Source organism: Equus asinus, chromosome 4 (genome assembly GCF_041296235.1).
Source record: "Equus asinus isolate D_3611 breed Donkey chromosome 4, EquAss-T2T_v2, whole genome shotgun sequence".
NCBI lineage: Eukaryota > Metazoa > Chordata > Mammalia > Perissodactyla > Equidae > Equus > Equus asinus.
Window position 1 is genome coordinate 83701903 of NC_091793.1, and position 19524 is coordinate 83721426.

General features: G+C 34.4%; 1 protein-coding gene across 5 annotated transcripts in view; it reads right to left on the reverse strand.

Annotated features, from left to right (window-relative positions):
- Positions 1 to 19524, reverse strand: part of LRP1B (LDL receptor related protein 1B) — a 1812874-nt gene that overhangs the window by 140520 nt on the left and 1652830 nt on the right. For 4 of the 5 annotated variants that reach the window (XM_044768977.2, XM_070507613.1, XM_070507610.1 and 1 more), the window contains exons 67-68: positions 16028 to 16144; positions 3205 to 3311 (exon numbers count right to left, since the gene is read on the reverse strand). In XM_044768977.2, the coding sequence (XP_044624912.2) occupies positions 3205 to 3311; positions 16028 to 16144 (224 nt within the window). The remainder of the gene's footprint in view (positions 1 to 3204; positions 3312 to 16027; positions 16145 to 19524) is intronic. The other variant, XM_070507612.1, reaches the window with a different exon arrangement.

Genomic DNA, 19524 nt, shown 5'->3' on the forward strand with positions numbered 1-19524 from the left:
AGTGAATGGTGTGAAAAATAGTGGAGAAATAGCCCATCCACTGGTCAAGAGAAAGGATTTCATATGTACTGTTCACCACTGTACTCCCATGCTCAGCATTGTGCCTGGGACATAGTAAACATTCAAAAAAACCTGCTGAATGAATGAAGTAGTAAATGAGGAAAACAAGGAATATAAATTAAAATCTCATGTAATTAAGCTCCACAAGGATAAGGATCATGTCCCTTTGTATGGATAAGGATCATGTCTGTCTATGAGCCAAATATCTAATACTGTACCACGATTGTAACAACTGCTCAGTATATATTTGTGGAATTAATGAACATAACTGTTAATTAATTAATGAACATAATCTCAGCAATAAGGCAAATTTAAGTAGAACAGCTCAAGAACCAATAGCATTGGTGTATCTGTATTGACAACAATACAGAAAGTGGTACTTCCAGGCACTTTTTCTATCATCAGATTTCAATTTACAACAAATTACATTATAGTTGATATACATATGTGTGTTTATGTGTGTGTGTGTGTGTGTGTATTTGTAGGGTATTTAGTTGTTATTTTAAACATTTACAAACATACATAAAAATAGAATAGAATAATGAGCCCCCTATGCCCAGCATGGATGTTTAATAGTTATCAATGCTTCACTATTCATGTTTCATTCATTCTCCACCCAACTTATTTATATTCTGGATTATTTTAACATAAGAACAATAGAATCAGAAAACCAACAATATAACAAAATTATCAAAAAATCATTTCTTATTTGAAAGTGAAAGATGAATCAAGATCTCATACTGATTCTTTAGAATTTAATAGTGCAAGATTTTTACTTACTTTTTTTGTTTCTACATTTGTGTCTCCTTTCTTTTGTTTAAATTTTTTGAATGCTTATAATATTAACATAATTGAGCATTTGAACTGTCCTACTCTCAATATGTATGATTTTCAAATTAACAAAGCCAATATTATTATTAACAATAACTGTAAAAATACAGTTTAAGATTCCCTTGCATTTCTTACAACATATTGTACTGGATGCAGAGGCCAAATTTTATATTTTAAAGTCACTTTAAATAATTCTCCTCTGTGTATGCTCTAACTTGATGTGCAATTACATTGATTCAAGTTTTGGGGATTTTTTTTATTGTTTTGACTGCATATTAGCAAATTAATTATCACGTTCATACAAAAATTTGTCCTCACAATTTTCTTTTTTGTTCCTAATATGAGAGTATCTTGTATGTGTTTCTGCTCTCCAGTCATTTGTTCAGTTCATGTTTTTGTTTGTTTCCTTCTTTGTTTGTTTTTGTCAATGCAACCTGTCATTCTAGACTTTAGAAAGAAAATAGAAATCAGCTGCCTACAGTGTTAGCCACTTCATTGCATATAGTCTATACTAAGTATCTGTAAATGTAGAGAAAGACTACCTTTGATAGAGTTAATTTTATTCCCTAGGGGCATTATGAAAATGTCTGCATAACGTAGATATATTCAGCCATCAAAAAACTACGTTCCTGAACTTATGGCATGAGAGAAATAGTGTTAATAAGGATATCTACTTTCACATAAATAAGATTTTGAAAAGGAAGTGCTTGATTCTGTATATGTCCCTTGGACATCTAGTGAATAACATGCAAGGTGAAATCATAAGCCTTAAGCAATAGATCCCCGCCTCTTGATGTTTCACAGATTACACAGGGCTGGTGGAATATATTTTGAAAAGAAAACAAAATTAAAACAGTTTTACAATATGAATGAGTTTACACAACATATTTTCCTGACTGGGAATATTCAATATAATTTTCGAATAAATGGATACTAAGTAAGTATGTAGCTGAGCGATGTAAGAATTTAATTCCCCTGAGGATTTTTTTAAAAGTTTGTTTTGACTTGTTTTGTGAATAGCCTCATGAATAGGAGTAGTATTTTTTCAACTTCTCCTGAGAGACCTTTGCAACCTCAAGATTTAGGTTTTATGACCTTTAAGTGTAAAGTTAAATGCACATTGGTTTCCAAAATCTAGGCTCCCAAATGTGATTATGGAGACTTTTCCAAGAAAATGAGAGAATGGAGAATTGTCCAATCCTAATAAGAAAGTCTGAAGGTTTGGAGAGAACTAGTTTGTGTGGGTTGTGTAAAGAGTACAGACCTGCAGTGTCTCTCAAAGCAGCAGGAAATCAGTGGCTATCTAAGCAAGCTGGACCTGAAACACAGAAACCTCTAGAGCACCAAGGAAGATTCTCTCTGGCCAAGCCTATAGCCAGTGAGAGGACCTTTATGAGGGGTAAGGTAAGTATATCTGCATGTCAACCAGAAGGGGCCATGGTGGACACTGAAGACTGAAGACTTTGTTTTTCCTTCATCTCTGACTGGACTTGATTTGTGCAACTCCTGTGATCCTGATATTAACATGGAAAATCATTAATAGAGAAAATCATGAAAAGTGACTATTATTGGGCCATCATCTTCCTGATATTGGAAAGCGACAGCTTGGGGTCATTTTAGATTTGACTGATAAAAAATACAACCATGTGCCATGTATTATTTTTAAAGCTTCATAGAGTAATTAACAGCTGAAACAGGCACGTACAGTTGCATAAACAATGAATTATAGGAAGAATTATAAATGTTAGCACAATGTAAGTTTACAGAATTATCCAGAGAAATTCTAAACTTTTTCACTTAAGCCATGTGTACATAGGCCTTATTATAAATGGACTGTGATTCATCATCTAAGCAAAGCTAAACCTGTGGTTTCATGGAAATTGATGACCCACATAGAAGACTATAAGACCATATCTATTGAAGAAAAAGACTGGGGAGAAGAAACTGTTTAAAATGCATAAAAATATTAGTCTTGACTATAAATACTGCAGCAAATTTATGGACAAATTCACAGATGGCAAGGGCATCAGCTATAGGGAATAGGGTTTCCAAACATCCTATTCCCAATCCAGTCATTCACCACTGAAGGTAAAACAGACTATAAAATTAACTGTCAATAGTAGCACAAGAGCTATTACCTGTGCTGAGTGTGTGCAGCACAGCACTTAGATATAATACGTATCTCAGTGTGTCAGGAGCAAAGTGCATTTCAGAGCCGTCCTTGTCACACTCATTGGATTGAATAATAATAATTATTATAAATATATTCTACAGAATCACTTTCTTTTTTTTTGATTTTGTAAAGATGCCTACCTCATCAGAACCATCTGCACAGTCAAAATCTCCATCACACCAAAACCTTGAAGAAACACAGTCCCCATTGGCACAGAGAAAATCTTTCAATGTACAGGTCTGTGGCTCTGGGGACAGAAAAATAGCACAGGGTTATTCTATTACATGCAACTGAATTATAAAATTTATATGACTTCCAGCATGAGGTGGCATTAAGGAAAAAGAGGTTATCCAAGCAGAACCCATAAATTGCTTAGGAAAAATGTTTCATGAAGCATCAATCGTACATAATATACTTATTTTTTGAATTTATTTTTAAAGTCATAAATAGAAAGTGGCATTACAGAAACAAATTGAAAAAAAGACAAAAGATAGCCTACTGTTTAATAAAAATACAGCAGAAACGTAAAATAAAACACATGAAAATCTACATATTATTGTATAATAATAGGGTTTTCCAGTTGTTGGAATTCTAAGTCATTTTATGTATTTTCTTTAAGTAAGACATTTTATGACTCTGTGTACCAAAGGGGCTATTTATTAACAGAGGAGTAAGTCTAACTTTTGGTTCTTGACTTTTTATTATGTATTCTAATGACCTTCTAATTCTTTGATCTTGTCCCCAGAAAATCCAGAGTTCATAGGACAAGAAAGGTATATAGTAGTATTACTGGACATGCCTCGGTGGGTAATGGTTGAAGAGGCAGAAGGAGACTTGTTTTTGAAAACTGCCTACTTGTTTATGCTATTGTTTGCTTATGTCCTATATCATTTACCAGTCATTTTAGATAATTAGCCAGTTGCTGATTTAATTATGCTTCACCATATTCCACATAGGACATAAGCCAAATAGTATGACTTGCTACTTGGCTTAACTCCCATGTGGAATATGTTTCATCTCAACAATGAAAGAAGATTTCAGAAATTTGTTCTTGCAACTAATCAACACAACTGCTGGAGATCAGCTCTTGTTTAGTTTTTGTTCTCTAAATAGAATTGCTGTCTGGGATGATGAAAGACTCTTCTTGTTTTCTCTGCTCATTGTCTATATTTACAGCTGTCTCACACACAGTAATATTCTTATTCAAAAAAAGGGGGAATAGGTAACAGAAATTAAATTTAAGGAACATCCATCTGAAGCTGAATTTTCTGCATACAGATTGTGAATAATTCAGCCTGCATTTGAATATTACTCTTTACAATCACTTGTTTTCCAGCTATAGGGCAACCTCTTATATGTTGGCTACCATGAAGGCGCCTACATTTCCATATAAAGATCTCTTCTGACAACATTGGAAGAACCGCAGACAGTGTAACATGTATTGGAGCATTTAGTTTTGCTCTGTGAGTCACTTTATTATAAAATGTGAACTTCAGGCTATGAATAAGACAAGATACTATTGAGTAAAATGGGAAAAGCCACTACCTGGAGGACCCCCTTCACGTCTCAAAACTCCTTTGTTTAAGTGAGCATGACAATAGCAGTTTCTCTTTTTGTCTTTGTACCATATTTACATATTTTATTCTTTAATCTTAAAAAAAACTTTATTAATACAATATTACTAATTGTAACAATAATAATGACTACCAGCTGCTAATTGTTTTGTTGTTAGGCACACTAGGTGAAGTTAATGCTAAGTATATGTAACTTCTAACAACTCTGTAAGGTAGCTGCTATTATTGGACTCTTTTTTAGGTGAGCAAACTGAGGCACAGAGAGGATGAGGAATTTATTCCAAATCACCCAGCAGGCAGAAGAGCTAGCATTGAACTTGAACCTAGACAACCTGATACCAGGGCCTGTACTTTTTACTACTAGGCCATAGCATTGCCTCCCATACCCCTGAAGAAGTAATAAGTGCTCACGTGTTACAGAGGTTAATGTTAAAACCCTGAGAAGTCAAGTTAACTCATCTAAGGCATGTGGCTAGCAATGTCTATTTCACTTGGCAAAAGTAATAAAAGAGAATCTTTTTTTCTCTTATCATTCCTCCATACTGAAGCCGTTTCACTCCCCTTCTGTTTGCAGACACATGCAACTTTATTCTTAGGGAAAAGGAATTATAGTGAAATTTATAAAGTAATGAATTATAATAATTATAATATTTATAATTATATTTATGCATTATAATTATATTATAATAATATTTCTAATTATTACTATAACTAAATTAATAAATTAATGCTCAATTTTTAACAATGGAAAAGAACAATCAAAAAAGATTTTCATTAAAAATAATATACTTAGATGATTACAAAACAGCAGTAGAAACATTTAATTTCATGGGTTTGGGGGTATCTGAACAGGATAATTCTTCCTTTTACATTCTAATTTGCCTTTATCCTAATTCAAAGTGAGTGGGTTCATCTTGCACTAAACAGCAGTGACTTCACAGGTTTTGACACACCTTGCCATAGGGAGGTTTGGATGTTGCTGAGGTAAGGTTATAAAAGTCATATAGTCAGTAATTCAAGGTATTTGCCCAACAACTCCATCGAACACTTGTTCCATAGAGACTTGTCCTAACATTGTTAATTATTCTGTTTCAAAATGAGGGCAGAGGAATTGAGGGATTTGTTGGGAAAAGGTTTTTTCAGTGCAAATGGAAATTCTGTATGTTTCTATCATGTTTTTTAAAATACCAGCAAATCTATTTCTGAATAATAATCATGAATTATTTATACATACATAAATGTCATCAAGGAATGGGGTAGCTAGTTTGTTTTTATCTTTTATCTATATGCCTCAGAATCTTTTGCTACCAAATATTTCAAAAAAAGCTCTCTCTTGAGGAAAATGTAATTCAGTTAGGAGAGAAGTTTCTAAGAGATTGTATTCTCTTATTGTTCATCTTAACTTTGATCTTTTCTGGATAAGGAAAAGACTAATTTTTAGACCTTGATATGATAGTCAGCATTTTCCTTGTACAAAAGAACAAAAAAATGACTATGCTTGGAAGAAAACCCATCTGGAAAGAAAATTTGAATGTGCCAATTTCCGCATTATTCCTAAAATATTTTTCCCATACTAACTTTCCCCAATATTACTTATTCCCCAGCCCTAGAATAAATAAAGAATCCCATACATGGACAATTAACAAGGTTTTCCAGAAAGATCATCCAAACATGCCAAATCAACAACCAAGTAGTCTTTATAGGGCATGTTTTGGAAAGCTGATCTGGATTCTATAATAAGAATAAAAAATAGGAGCATCATACAGACTGGTCACTTCCTTCAATACTAATGGAGGCAAAAACACACAGCCTCAGACTTGAAAAGAGTTTTGGAAGCCATCTTGCACAAAATCCAAGAAACTAAGTTCAGAAAATAAAAGTGACTTTCAAAGCTAGTTAGTGGCAGCGCAGAAAGACTTCCAGACTCCAATTTCTCTGCTGAGCATATTATCATAAACCCTTGAAGATAAGTTCAAAAGTTATATGAATGTGGGTGTGAGCATCTGAGGAGAATTTTTAGAATACAATTAGTATAACTGACATGCTATACAAATAATCTTCTGATATAAATTCAGTGCGAAAGTACTAGAAATTCAAATAAGGCACATGCAGCTTGTTTCTCTACATAAACCTTAATATAGTTGATCAAATTATTTGGTACTTTTAAATCCATTGGATTATAAGTTATTTCTTAATAATACAAAGATATGAAGTAATTTATTTTGCACATCAATTACTTAGAAGGCATACATGCTGTATATATAATACTTCTTGCTGATAAAAGTAGTATAGATGTTGAGATGTCTCAAATATTTCCAAACCTTTGATCCAGATTACAAAAAACCTGCAGTAACAATGAAATTTTATTATTTTTAAGAGCAGAAATCACAGCTGAAGCAAAATGTCCCTGCTGAACACTTAACAAGGGAAATGAACAGCAGATGATGATGAAATGACAATGGACTAATTATCATATGTAGACATAAAGAAGTAGAAACTATACTCAATTTAAAACATAGCTGGCAGTTAACTGTTCCACTACTATGCATACTCCTCCCATATCTATGCCTGGAGTGTTTCCAAAACAATTTAAAAAGTAAATTCACTAAATCAGATTTATAAAAAAAAGAAGTCCAAAAGCAATTAAAGAAATGCGTTACTAATATTATAATAGATCTCAGGGACTGTGCTAGACTCTGGGACATAGCTCTACTCCATAGACTATCTCCAGATATTTAAATAAGAACTCAGATAAATGTGATAAAGAAATGAGTGAGGAGTGACATCAGCATCATGGTGGAGTGAACTTGCCTGGGACTCTCTCCCTTCCAACATACTATGAAAAGGGGAATCCATACTCTAACGGAGGACATTGTAACACAGCACAAAAACGTCAGAGAGACATGCCACCATACAACAAGGGTGGAGGGGCTGGAGCCCCCCTTGGAGGAGCTGGAATGGGGTAAGAGAGAACTTCACTCCCTCCCCTAAAGAGTGCCATCCAAGACCACGGGACACTCCATGAGGGAAGGAATGGGGGAGGGGATGTGCATTCCTGGGAACATTAAGGACCACCACCAAGGACCCATACAGCCTAGAAGGAAGCCCTCTCCCAGGCGAGAGCTTTCACGAGGTGGGGGGCAGGAGGGAGGGGTGCCCTCATCAAGCCAATACCCTAGCAGACTAGATAGCAAGAGCAGAGTGAGAAAACCCAAGAGCACACAGGATAAAATGCCCCTCCTGCCCCCACCCGCCACTGCTCCACCACCACGGATGTCAGCTGAAGGCAGAGAGCTCAGAATACATGGCTCTTGACCCCCACCCAGAGGTGATAAGTGGCAACCACAACCAAACAATATCAGAATGCAAAAGACCTGACCCACCTCCTCTAACAATGTCAAATGCTACATCAAATCTCCACACCAGAGAGAAAATGACAAGTACCTAAAATTCAGTCCTGATGACACAGAAATATGTAATCTAAATGACAATGAATTCAAAATAGCTATCATCAAAAAACTTGACGAGGTAAAAGAGAATGTAGAGAAACAATTCATAGAGTTCAGGAGCTACTTCACAAAAGAGATTGAAACAATAAAGAAGAATCAATCAGAAATATTAGAGATGAAAGACACAATGGAAGAGATAAAACAAAATACAGATTCCCTGAATGCTTAAGTGGACATCATAGAGGAGTATATCAGCATAATTGAAGATAAACATGTTGGAATGCTCCAGACAGAGGAGGAGAAAGAGCTAAGACTAAAAAGAAATGAAGAAAGTCTCTGAGAAATTAGGAACTGCAACATAAGAATTATAGATATTCCAGAAGGAGAAGAAAAGGAGAATGGAACAGAAAAATGTGTTTAAAGAAATAATAGCAGAGAACTTCCCAAACCTGGGGAAAGAGAGGGAAATCTATGTGGAAGAGTATTCCAGGTCTCCTAGATATGTAAGTGTAAAAAGACCTACTTCAAGGAATATAGTAGTAAAATTGGCAAAAATGAATGACTAAGAATGAATACTAAGGGCAGCAAGGCAGAAGAAGAAAATGTACAAAGGAACCCCTATCAAGCTTTCAGTGGATTTCTCTGCAGAAACCTTACAAGCTAGGAGAGAATGGAATGACATATTCAAATGTTTAAAAGACAAAAATTTTCAGCCGAGAATAGTCTATCCAGCAAAAATATCCTTCAGATATGACAGAGAAATAAAAACTTTCCCAGACAAACAGAAGCTAAGGGAGTTTGTAGCCATGAGACCCCCCCTACAAGAAATCCTCAAGAAAACCCTCATACCTGAAAAAAAAAAGGGAGAAAGGGGTCACAAAACACAGAGAAAGGAGTTAAATAGGTACACAGAATCAGAATAGGATAGCAAATACTTAAGTATAGCATTAAGCTAAAGGGAAGGAAACAGCAAAAACAAAGATAAGCCGGTCATTTCAACCACAAAGTTGCAATACAAGATGGACTCAGATGTGAGAAAAACAACATAGGACGGGAGGAGGAAAGGAAGTGAATTGGTTTATACTGAGGAAATAAGAGGCCATCAGAAAATGGACTATCTCATACACAAGATTCTGAATACAAACCTCAGGGTAACCACTAAACAAAAAAGCAGAACAGAGACACAAATTATAAATAAGGAGAACACAAAGAAACACATCACAAAAAACTACATAATTCAATGGTAAACCAAAACACACAGGACAAGAAACAAACGAAATGCAGGAAAACCAGAAAACGAGTGATAAAATGACAGCATTAAGCCCTTTTGCATCAATAATCAACCTAAATGTAAATAGATTGAGTTTGCCAATAAAAAGACACAGAGTGGTGAGATGGATTAAAGAGCAAGACCCACTAATATGCTGCCTCCAGGAAACACATCTCAGCTCCAATGACAACCACAGGCTCAGAGTGAAGGGATGCAAGACAATACTGCAAGGTAATGGCAAATAAAAGAAAGCAGGTGTTGCAATGCTTATATCAGACAAGGTACACTTCAAGATAAGAAAGGTAAAGAGAGACAAAGAGGGGCAGTATATAATGATCAAAGGGACACTCCATCAAGAAGAAATAACACTTATATATGCACTCAACACAGGAACACCAAAGTTCATGAAGCAACTATTAACAAACCTAAAATAAGATGTTAACAATAATACAATAATAGTAGGGAACCTCAACACTCCACTCACATCAATGGATAGGTCATCCAGATAGAAAATCAACAAGGAAACAGTGGAGTTAAATGAAAAGCTAAACCAGTTGGACTTTACAGACATATATAAAACACTCCATCCAAAAGCAGTAGAATACACATTCTTCTCAAGTGTGCATGGAACATTCTCAAGGATAGACCAAGTTAAGCCTCAATAAATTTAAGAAAATTGAAATGATACCAAGCATCTTTTCCAATCACAATGTTATAAAGCTAGAAACTAATTACAAGAAAGGGACAAAGATGTGACGACTAACCAACATGCTATTGAACAAGCAATGGATCATTGAAGAAATCAAAGGAGAAATCAAAAAGTATCTGGAGACAAATGAAAATGATAGCATACCATAACAACTCATATGGAATGCAGCACAAGCCTGTATTAAGAGGGAAATTCATCGCAATACAGGCATACCATAACAAACAGGAAAAATCCCAAATAAGCAACCTCAAATTACATCTAACTGAATTAGAAAATGAAGAACAAATAAAACCCAAAGTCAGCAGGAGAGAAATAATAAAAATCAGAGCAGAAATAAATGCTATTGAAACAAAAAAGGCAGTAGAAAGAATCAATGAAACAAAGAGCTGGTTCGTTGAGAAAATAAATAAAATTGACAAATGCTTAGCCAGACTTACAAAGAAAAAAGGAAAGAAAGCTCAGATAAACAAAATTAGAAATGAAAGAGGAGAAATAATAACAGACACCACAGAAATACAATGGATTACGAGAATATTACAAAAAATTATATGCCAACAAAATGGATAATCTAGAGGAAATGGATAAATTCCTAGACTCTTACAACCTCCTAAAGCTGACTAAAGAAGAAACAGACAATCTGAATAGATCAAGCATAAGGAAAGAGATTGAAACAGTAATCAAAAGCATCCCAAATGGGGCCAGCCCAGTGGAGCAGCAGTTAAATGCCCACATTCCGCTTCTCGGTGGTCTGGGGTTCTCCTGTTTGGATCCCGGGTGAGGACATGGCACCGTTTTACAAAGCCATGCTGTGGTTGGCGTCCCACGTATAAAGTAGAAGAAGATGGGCATGGATGTTAGCTTAGGGCCAGTCTTCCTCAGCAAAAAGAGGATTGGCGGCAGATGTTAGCTCAGGGCTAATCTTCCCGAAAACAACAACAACAACAAAAAAGCATCCCAAAGAATAAAACACCTGGACCAGGCAGCTTCCCTGGGGAATTCTGCCAAACTTTCAGAGAGGATTTAATACCTATCCTTCTCAAACTATTCCAAAAAATTAGGGAAGGTGGAATACATTCTACGAGGCCAACACCACTCTGATACGAAAACCTGATAAGGACAAGACAACAAAGGAAGACTGCAGGCCAATATCACTGATGAACACAGAGGCAAAAATCCTCAACAGAATTTTGGAAACCCAAATTCAGCAATTCATCAAAAGGATCATACATCATGATGAAGTGGGATTCATACCAGGGACACAGGGATAGTTCAACATCCACAAATCAATCAATGTCATACACCACATCAACAAATTGAGGAATACAAACCACATGATCATCTCAATAGATGCAGAGAAAGCATTGGACAAGATCCAACAGCCATTTATGATAAAAACTATTAACAAAATGAGAATAGAAGGAAATTACCTCAACACAATAAAAGCCATATATGACAAACCCACAGCCAACATCATACTCAATGGGCTAAAACTGAACGCTATCCCCATGAGAATAGGAACAAGACAAGGATGTCCACTGTCACCACTCTTATTCAATTTAGTACTAGGGGTTTTGGCCAGAGCAATTAAGCAAGAGAAAGGAATAAAAGGAATCCAAATAGAGAGTGAAGAAGGGAAATTCTCACTGTTTGCAGACGACATGATCTTATATATAGAAAACCCCAAATAATCCATTGGAAAACTAACAGAAATAATTAACAATTATAGTAAAGTTGCAGGATACAAAATCAACTTATAAAAATCAGTTGCTTTTTTATACTGTAAGAATGAACTTATAGAAAGAAAACTCAAGAATAAAATTCCACTTACAATTGCAACTAAAAGAATGAAGTACTTAGGAGGTGAAGGACTTATTAAACGAAAACTATAAGACATTACTGAAAGAAATTGATAATGGCATAAAGAGATGGAAAGAGATTCCATGCACATGGATTGGAGGAATAAACATAGTTAAAATGTCCACACTACCCAAAACAATCTACATATTCAATGCAATCCCAGTTAGAACCCCAAGGACATTCCTCACAGAAATAGAACAAAGAATCCTAAAATTCATATGGCACAACCAAAGACCCTGAATTGCTAAGGCAATCCTGAGAAAAAAGAACAAAGGTGGAGGTATCACAAGCCCTGATTTCAAAATGTACTACAAAATCATAGTGATCAAAACAGTATGGTACTGGTACAGAAACAGGCACACAGGTCAATGGAACAGAACTGAAAGCCCAGAAATAAAACTGCACATCTATGGACAGCTAATCTTCGACAAAGGTGCCAAGAACATACAACGGAGAAAAGACAGTCTCTTCAATAAATGGTGTCTTCTCAGATAAGGGAAACAAAAGAAAAAATAAACAAATGGGAGTTCATCAGACTAAAGAGCTTCTGCAAGGCAAAAGAAACTAGGATCAAAACAAAGAGACAACCCACCAATTGGGAGAAAATATTTGCAAATCATATATCTGACAAGGGGTTAATCTCCATGATATACGAGGAACTCGCACAACTGAACAGTAAAAAACAAACAGCCCAATCAAAAAATGGGCAGAGGATATGAAGAGACATTTTTCCAAAGAAGATATACAGATGGCCAATAAACAAATGAAAAGGTGTTCAACATCAGTAATCACCAGGGAAATGCAAATCAAAACTACACTAAGATACCACCTTACGCCTGTTAAAATGGCTATAGTCACTAAGACTAAAAATAACAAATGTTGGAGAGGGTGTGGAAAAAAGGGAACCCTCATACACTGCTGGTGGGAATGCAAAGTGGTGCAGCCACTATGGAAAACAGTACAGAGATTCCTTAAAAAACTGAAAATTGAACAACCATACGACCCAGCTATCCCACTACTGGATATCTACCCAAACAACTGGAAATCAACAATCCAAAGTAACATATGCACCCCTATGTTCATTGCAGCACTATTTACAATAGCCAAGACATGGAAACAATCCAAGTGCCCATTGACTGATGATAGATAAAGAAGATGTGGTATATATATATATATATATATATATATATATATATACAATGGAATACTACTCAGCCATAAAAAAGACAAATTCATTCCATTTGCAATAACATGGAAGGACCTGGAGGGAATTATGCTAAGTGAAATAAGCCAGATTGGGAAAGACAAATACCAGATGATTCAACTCATATGTGGAATATGAACAAACAAATGGACAAAGAAAACAGTTCAGTGGTTACCAGGGGAGGGCAGGTGGTTGTGGGCACAGAGGGTGAAGGGGAGCACTTCTGTGGTGACAGTCAAGAAAATAATGTACAATTGAAATCTCACATTGATGTAACTATTAAGAACTCAAAAAAAAAAAAGAAATGAGTGAGGCAACTGAATGCAAGTAAGTGTTGGGTGCTGGAATATAACCATGTAAAAAAAAACGCTGCTGTCATTTTTTAACTATAAAGCTGATTTACTACCTTTGATATGTTTTACTACTTAATAATAGCTAACAATAACTACCAAATGTGAACCAACATGCGTACCACTTACTAATGATATTTAGAAAATATGATAACAATATACCACTGCCCTTTTGGGTATATTATTTTCATTTCTATGTATTATAATTTTATATATATATATAAAATTATGTGAGGCCTATATATAGTCATAATATAATATATATTATAATTATATATATAATTAGAAGTTTCTTGATAATTTTATACATATAATTATAATAGTTTCAATAGACAATATGAAATGGGCAATATCTTGGCAGCATTTTAATACAGCAATAGTATATTTTCTAAAGCTTACTTCTATATGACTTGTCTCTTGGTGCTCTCTACAGATATATTGTATTTTCTCACTCTTCATAGACTCAGGTTCTGGTTATATAGAACTGCTGGCATTTTTCAATGTTTAAACCTTCCCATGTCTTCTGGCCTATTCAAGATTATATCTTCAAACACCACTCAATTATCTAGATGTCTTGATCCTTCCACTTACATATTCTTACATGTTTATCATGTTCCCAACTCTGATATTGTCCTCTGTGTGCCTTCTATTCTTCCATGTCACAACTAAAATATGCTCCATTCTTGTTCATTGTCATCTCTCCTCTGCAAATTCATCAATATTACTTGTCTTAGGCCACAAGCTCAGAATGAATAGGAACTAAAAGAGAACCACACATAATTGGGTATTTTACACTGCAATGCTTGATACTGCAGCCACTTTCCTTGCTTTTTCTTAAGGGCTCTGTGGCTTCAATGGTTTATCACTAAGTTTCCACAGTGCCAAGTGAGAGGCAATGTACTTTCTCCTTGCTTTCATGCATCAAAGACTGACTTTTAGGAGATGTCAGCAAAATGATATTGAGCCACTTAGGAAATGTCAGCAGACTCAGAGGTAGGCTGTCTCAACCCTTCCTTCTCCTTCTTTTCTTACTACAGCATTAACCTGACTTCTCACACAATTTCAGTTACCACTGGAATAAAGGGTTTTCCAAAATGTAAGTCTCCAGTGTTGCCTTCTCACCTACCCTCTCTTGTCCTTAATATCCTTCAGTCATAGGACATTTCCTCTTGGGTATATTACTGATAATTAATATTAAATGTATCCAAAACTATGCTAAGTAGTTATCTGTATATTTTAGCCCTGAAATACAAATAAATTAAATTGAAGGTATATACACAATTGTTTCTTTTTTGTATTTACACTTGCATTCATCCACTCTCATTCCATTAGATTTTTATTTTAATCACCGGACAGGATCTGAAAACCTGCTACATAAACTTTTAAAAATTTCTTTATTAAAAGAATCTAGAACTCTCTAATGACTCTGTAATGTTTTTTACCTTTCTAAAGGGAATGATCAGTTGGGAGATATCTATGTGAAAGGGAGTAATAAGGTTCCTGTAGTCAGAATACTCTATAATCATAATGATCCAGAGATTTCATACTGAATGTACCTGAGGCTCAAACACTGCTCAAATTATATTTTGAAAGGTATTCAAAACATTAGTAAATATTTTGCAAACTGAGTATCCGAATGGTTTATAAGGCTGTGACTCTACTAATTGTATGCTTTTATATAATATAACCCTATGCTTTAGTATAATAATTCCTATTTCATCTCCTGTGCATTGGGAAATGAATGCTTTTAGTTCAATGTAGAACAGTAGACATTATTGTTATCATCAAATCCTTTTTGCAAGTAGCAGAATATAAATATTTAATAAATGCAATGTGATGATCTTATTTTAAACATGATTACATTGCTTTCTTTGTTTAAACAGCAGGGTAAGAAGGTGCCAGTAAGAAATATGTTCAGAAATTAATGCTAGAATATAGAGACTCTGTCACAATTTTACATACTGCCATACTTTTTAGAAAACAAAATTGTTGGATAATTATTGTTTTTGAAATTTGTTACGTAAAAATGCAGGAGGCAGATGATAATAGTATTATTCTGTTTTCAGAGAAAAGCATCCTGAATCCATGTGACATTCACCACTCCAGAGAGAATAAATGATATTTCACCAAAAGATGCTCATGGGTGAATTTGCAGTGTCAAAAGATCTGAGACTGAAATGAAATGAATACCATCCGTGAAAGGATGATATGTTTTGTACTATCTCCAAATCATTCAGCTCTTTGTATGAACTTGCATCAGGGCTTCCTTCATTGCATACTAATGGGTTGCATTAAATCTCATGATACTTTCATACCAATTCTGATAACTGTAAGAAAATAACTCTCAAGATGAGCCTTTCAATAATTCTACCATTTGAGATTCAGGTCAATTTAGTCTGAATATTCTTGTCCAAATGTGAATATATTTATAAAAATGCGAGCTGCGAGACAGACAGGTTCAAATTCATACCGTAACTGAACTAAAAATTGCTATCCTGCCTATTGAATAGGCTGTCAAGCTTGCAACGTTCTCAAGCAAGAGTTACTTACTACAGTTTTCTTCATCTGAATTATCACTGCAATCATTTTGGCCATCACACCGCCAGTGATCTGGAATACAGTTGTTGTTTTTACACTGGAATTCGTGAGGTCCACATGTCTTTTTATCTGTAATGGAAAGAACTAGAATTTGCATCGTTGACTTCCATGAAGACATCCCTCACGATATCCTCATAGCCACGCCAAGTCCAAGGCATATGACATTTCCTCACATCTTAATTCAGTTATTAGCTGAGAAGCATCCCTAGGAAAAACTGAAGTCAAGTGCTGAATAAAATTCATCTTTCTGTCTTGTTTTATGTTGTTATCGGTCATGGTTTCACTGCAAGCTAATTACAAAGCAATTGATCAGACCAGCCACACAGAGTCTACACAAACCAATCAATTAAAAAAAAATCAAAATTATCCAAAACTACCCTTCTCTTTAGGACACTCCTTCCCTAAGCCACCTTCTCTTTCTGTTACAAAGCAGCAAAAAGAAATGATTATTAATCAAACTCTGAGGTTGTCATCTCGTCTTCTTCCCTAAGAATTTCTTTACTCATAATCTGCCTGTGGTCAGTTGCTCTAAATTCATAGATTATAGTAATATGCACAGACTTAGAAAATTAATAAAGTGTCATCTCACTTGAACTCTAAACAATCCCGTTGAGTAGCAGGAGAGGTATTAATTAGCCCTTCACTTTGCAAATGACAAAACAGAGACTCAGAAGTTTAGGAACTTGACGGATTTTCACTACATTAGACGACACAGCCAGTATCAAAAAAAATTGTGTTTTACTCCTGATTTAGTGCTCTTCACAGCAAATCTAATTGTGTCCGTGAACCAAAATCAGAATGCATGCAGTAAGCATTTATCTAAAGTTTAGGTCATATAATATTACATTTCATAAGAGTAATAGCTAACTGCGTATAGTCTAAAGCAGTATTTCTTAAACTTTAATGTGCATTCATAAAAATCCCTTGGGAATTTTGCTAAAATGGAGATTGTGATTGAGTAGATCTGGATTTCTAACAGTTCTCTAGTGATGATGTTGTCCTTGGTCTATGAAACACACTGAATAGCAAAGGTCTAAAGTATCAAGATGATATAAATTCAATCACATAAAAATAATCAGATTATAAATGTCAATGTACAATTTAGGACACATTTCCCTTTCATATACATAGATTGACCCCTTATTCTCAGCCATTTTGGAGATGGAAAGTGAAGTGTTTAATAACTCAGATTAGTAAGATAAATTAACTAAAGGAGAAGATATGGTATTTGTTGGTGGTTGCTACTCTTTACTTCAAAATGCATCTTATATAATTAAGATTCAAATAAAATTATGAAAGCAAAAATTATTTATGTATAATTATGAAAATTAAATCAGGAACATCTATTGAGGATCCCGTCTACCTGTTGGCTAAACATTTCGAGATATATGATCACACTCAATCTTCATAACATCTCTAGAAGTATATTACATGCGTTTAAATAAATGAGAAAAATGTTTCAAGGAGTTTTAATAATTTCTCAAATCTTACAAAGGTATTAAATGGCTAAGGAGGGCTTTATATCCAGCTCCTACTCCAGAAACATTTTGTATACATCTATTGCCTGTGTTTCCCTCTCTTCCTGCCCACCTGCGTGGCTGCTAATGCTTACTCAGAACCTAATTGTGGTACTGTGTTGAGCACTGTGTTTGTAATATATCATTTTTACCTCTGTTATTCCTACCTTGAGATTTAAAAATTGGCTTAAAATCTGCAGAAGTTCTAATGTAGCAACTACACATCTCAGTCAATCTGTTAGGTTGATTGTAATTTAAATAATGACCATTAAAAATATGGGAGTTGGTACTGAACTATTTAGTTATTTCATTTGATAATTAAACTCTTCTGAAATTCTACTCTATGTATAACATTAGTTTTGTTTATTCCTTACCTTGTGTTGCCTACATTATTTTTAAATACTGTTTTAAAATTTTAGAATATAAGAATGTAAGAAAGATCAGACTGGATCAGACAAGTAGACCATGTGACCTAGTACTACAATACTGGCTCCAAGCAATTGTCCGTAATTACAAAAGGTTAACAATTGGTACTGAGTATCAATATAATGTGTTTTTGAGGGTTTCCCCCACTAAATCTGATTTGTACTCTTTTTTTTCTTGTGTTTAAATATTTGTATCATATTTTGTGTTTGAAACAAATTTGAACTTATTTCTTAACAAGAACAAGTTACAGTTCTTTGCTAAAATTTCCATTTGGGGCATGCAGAAACAGTAACGTGGAAAGATTAATTGCCTTATGTAAGGTTATTCAGATTTTATATGTCCAAGTTATTTAACTTTCTGATCCATGACATTACTTATAAAAATTAAAAATACAAACTATACAAATTATACAGAGTTTTCTGCATTTAAAATCTCCCTTGAGGAAATATAAATAAATAAATATATAAATATACTTTATATTTTAATAGCAAAAGTGTATGAGCAAGGTCTAAAAGAGCAGTTCTCAAATTGGCTACACATTAAAATTACCTGGGGAACTTTTAAAAATCCCTTTGCTCAGTCCATATCCCACATCAATAAAATCAGACTCTCTGGGGTGGAACCCAGACAACAGTATTTTTATTAAAGCTAGTCTGGCAATTCCAATGAACAGCCAAGATTGAAAATCACTGGCCCAAACAATTAATTGTAGAATGAAATATATGTGATTCCACATTCTAATACAATATGCTAGACTAATCAATATAAAATGATCACAATATGTAGAGTTTTCTATTAATTCATATTGTTAAATAGCATTGGAACCATGCATTATTTCATTTTTTAGTATTATAAAAATGAAGAAAACAAATATAGCATTTGAAAACTTGTTTTCTTTGTTTAATATGTTTCACATGAACTGCAGATACTAGTACAAATTTGATTTTGTACTGGTAGGATGAGGGACCACCAACACGTAAAACTGTATGTAGTGTATACTGCAACACTATTGGTGCTTGTGTATGCGTGGGCTCTTTCTGAACGAGGTAAAAGAATCTGGTGACAGTGATGCTTTGAGGAGCAAGAATTGGGGAAGTGGAATAGAAAACAGGAGTGGAAGAGAGATATAAGTTTCTCTTTATTTCAAAAGGAATCCAAAGGAATCTGCAAACTACTGGAAGTTATAAGTGAATCTGAGAAGGTCATAGGACACAAAATCAGTACATATGTTTAACTATATTTTTATATATTAGCAATAATGAAAAATAAAACAAAAAAATAAACCTTTTACAATGGTATCAATAAAACTGGTGAAATTTGTGTGAGATCTTCATACTGAAAACTATAAAAGATTGTTGACAGAAATTGAGTAACATCTAAGAAAACGCAGCAGTACATCATGTCACGGATCAGAAAACTCAAAATTGTTAACATTTTCTCTAAGTTAATATATAGAATTAATGCAAACACTATCAAACTTTCAGCAAGTTATTTTTGAAAAAAATA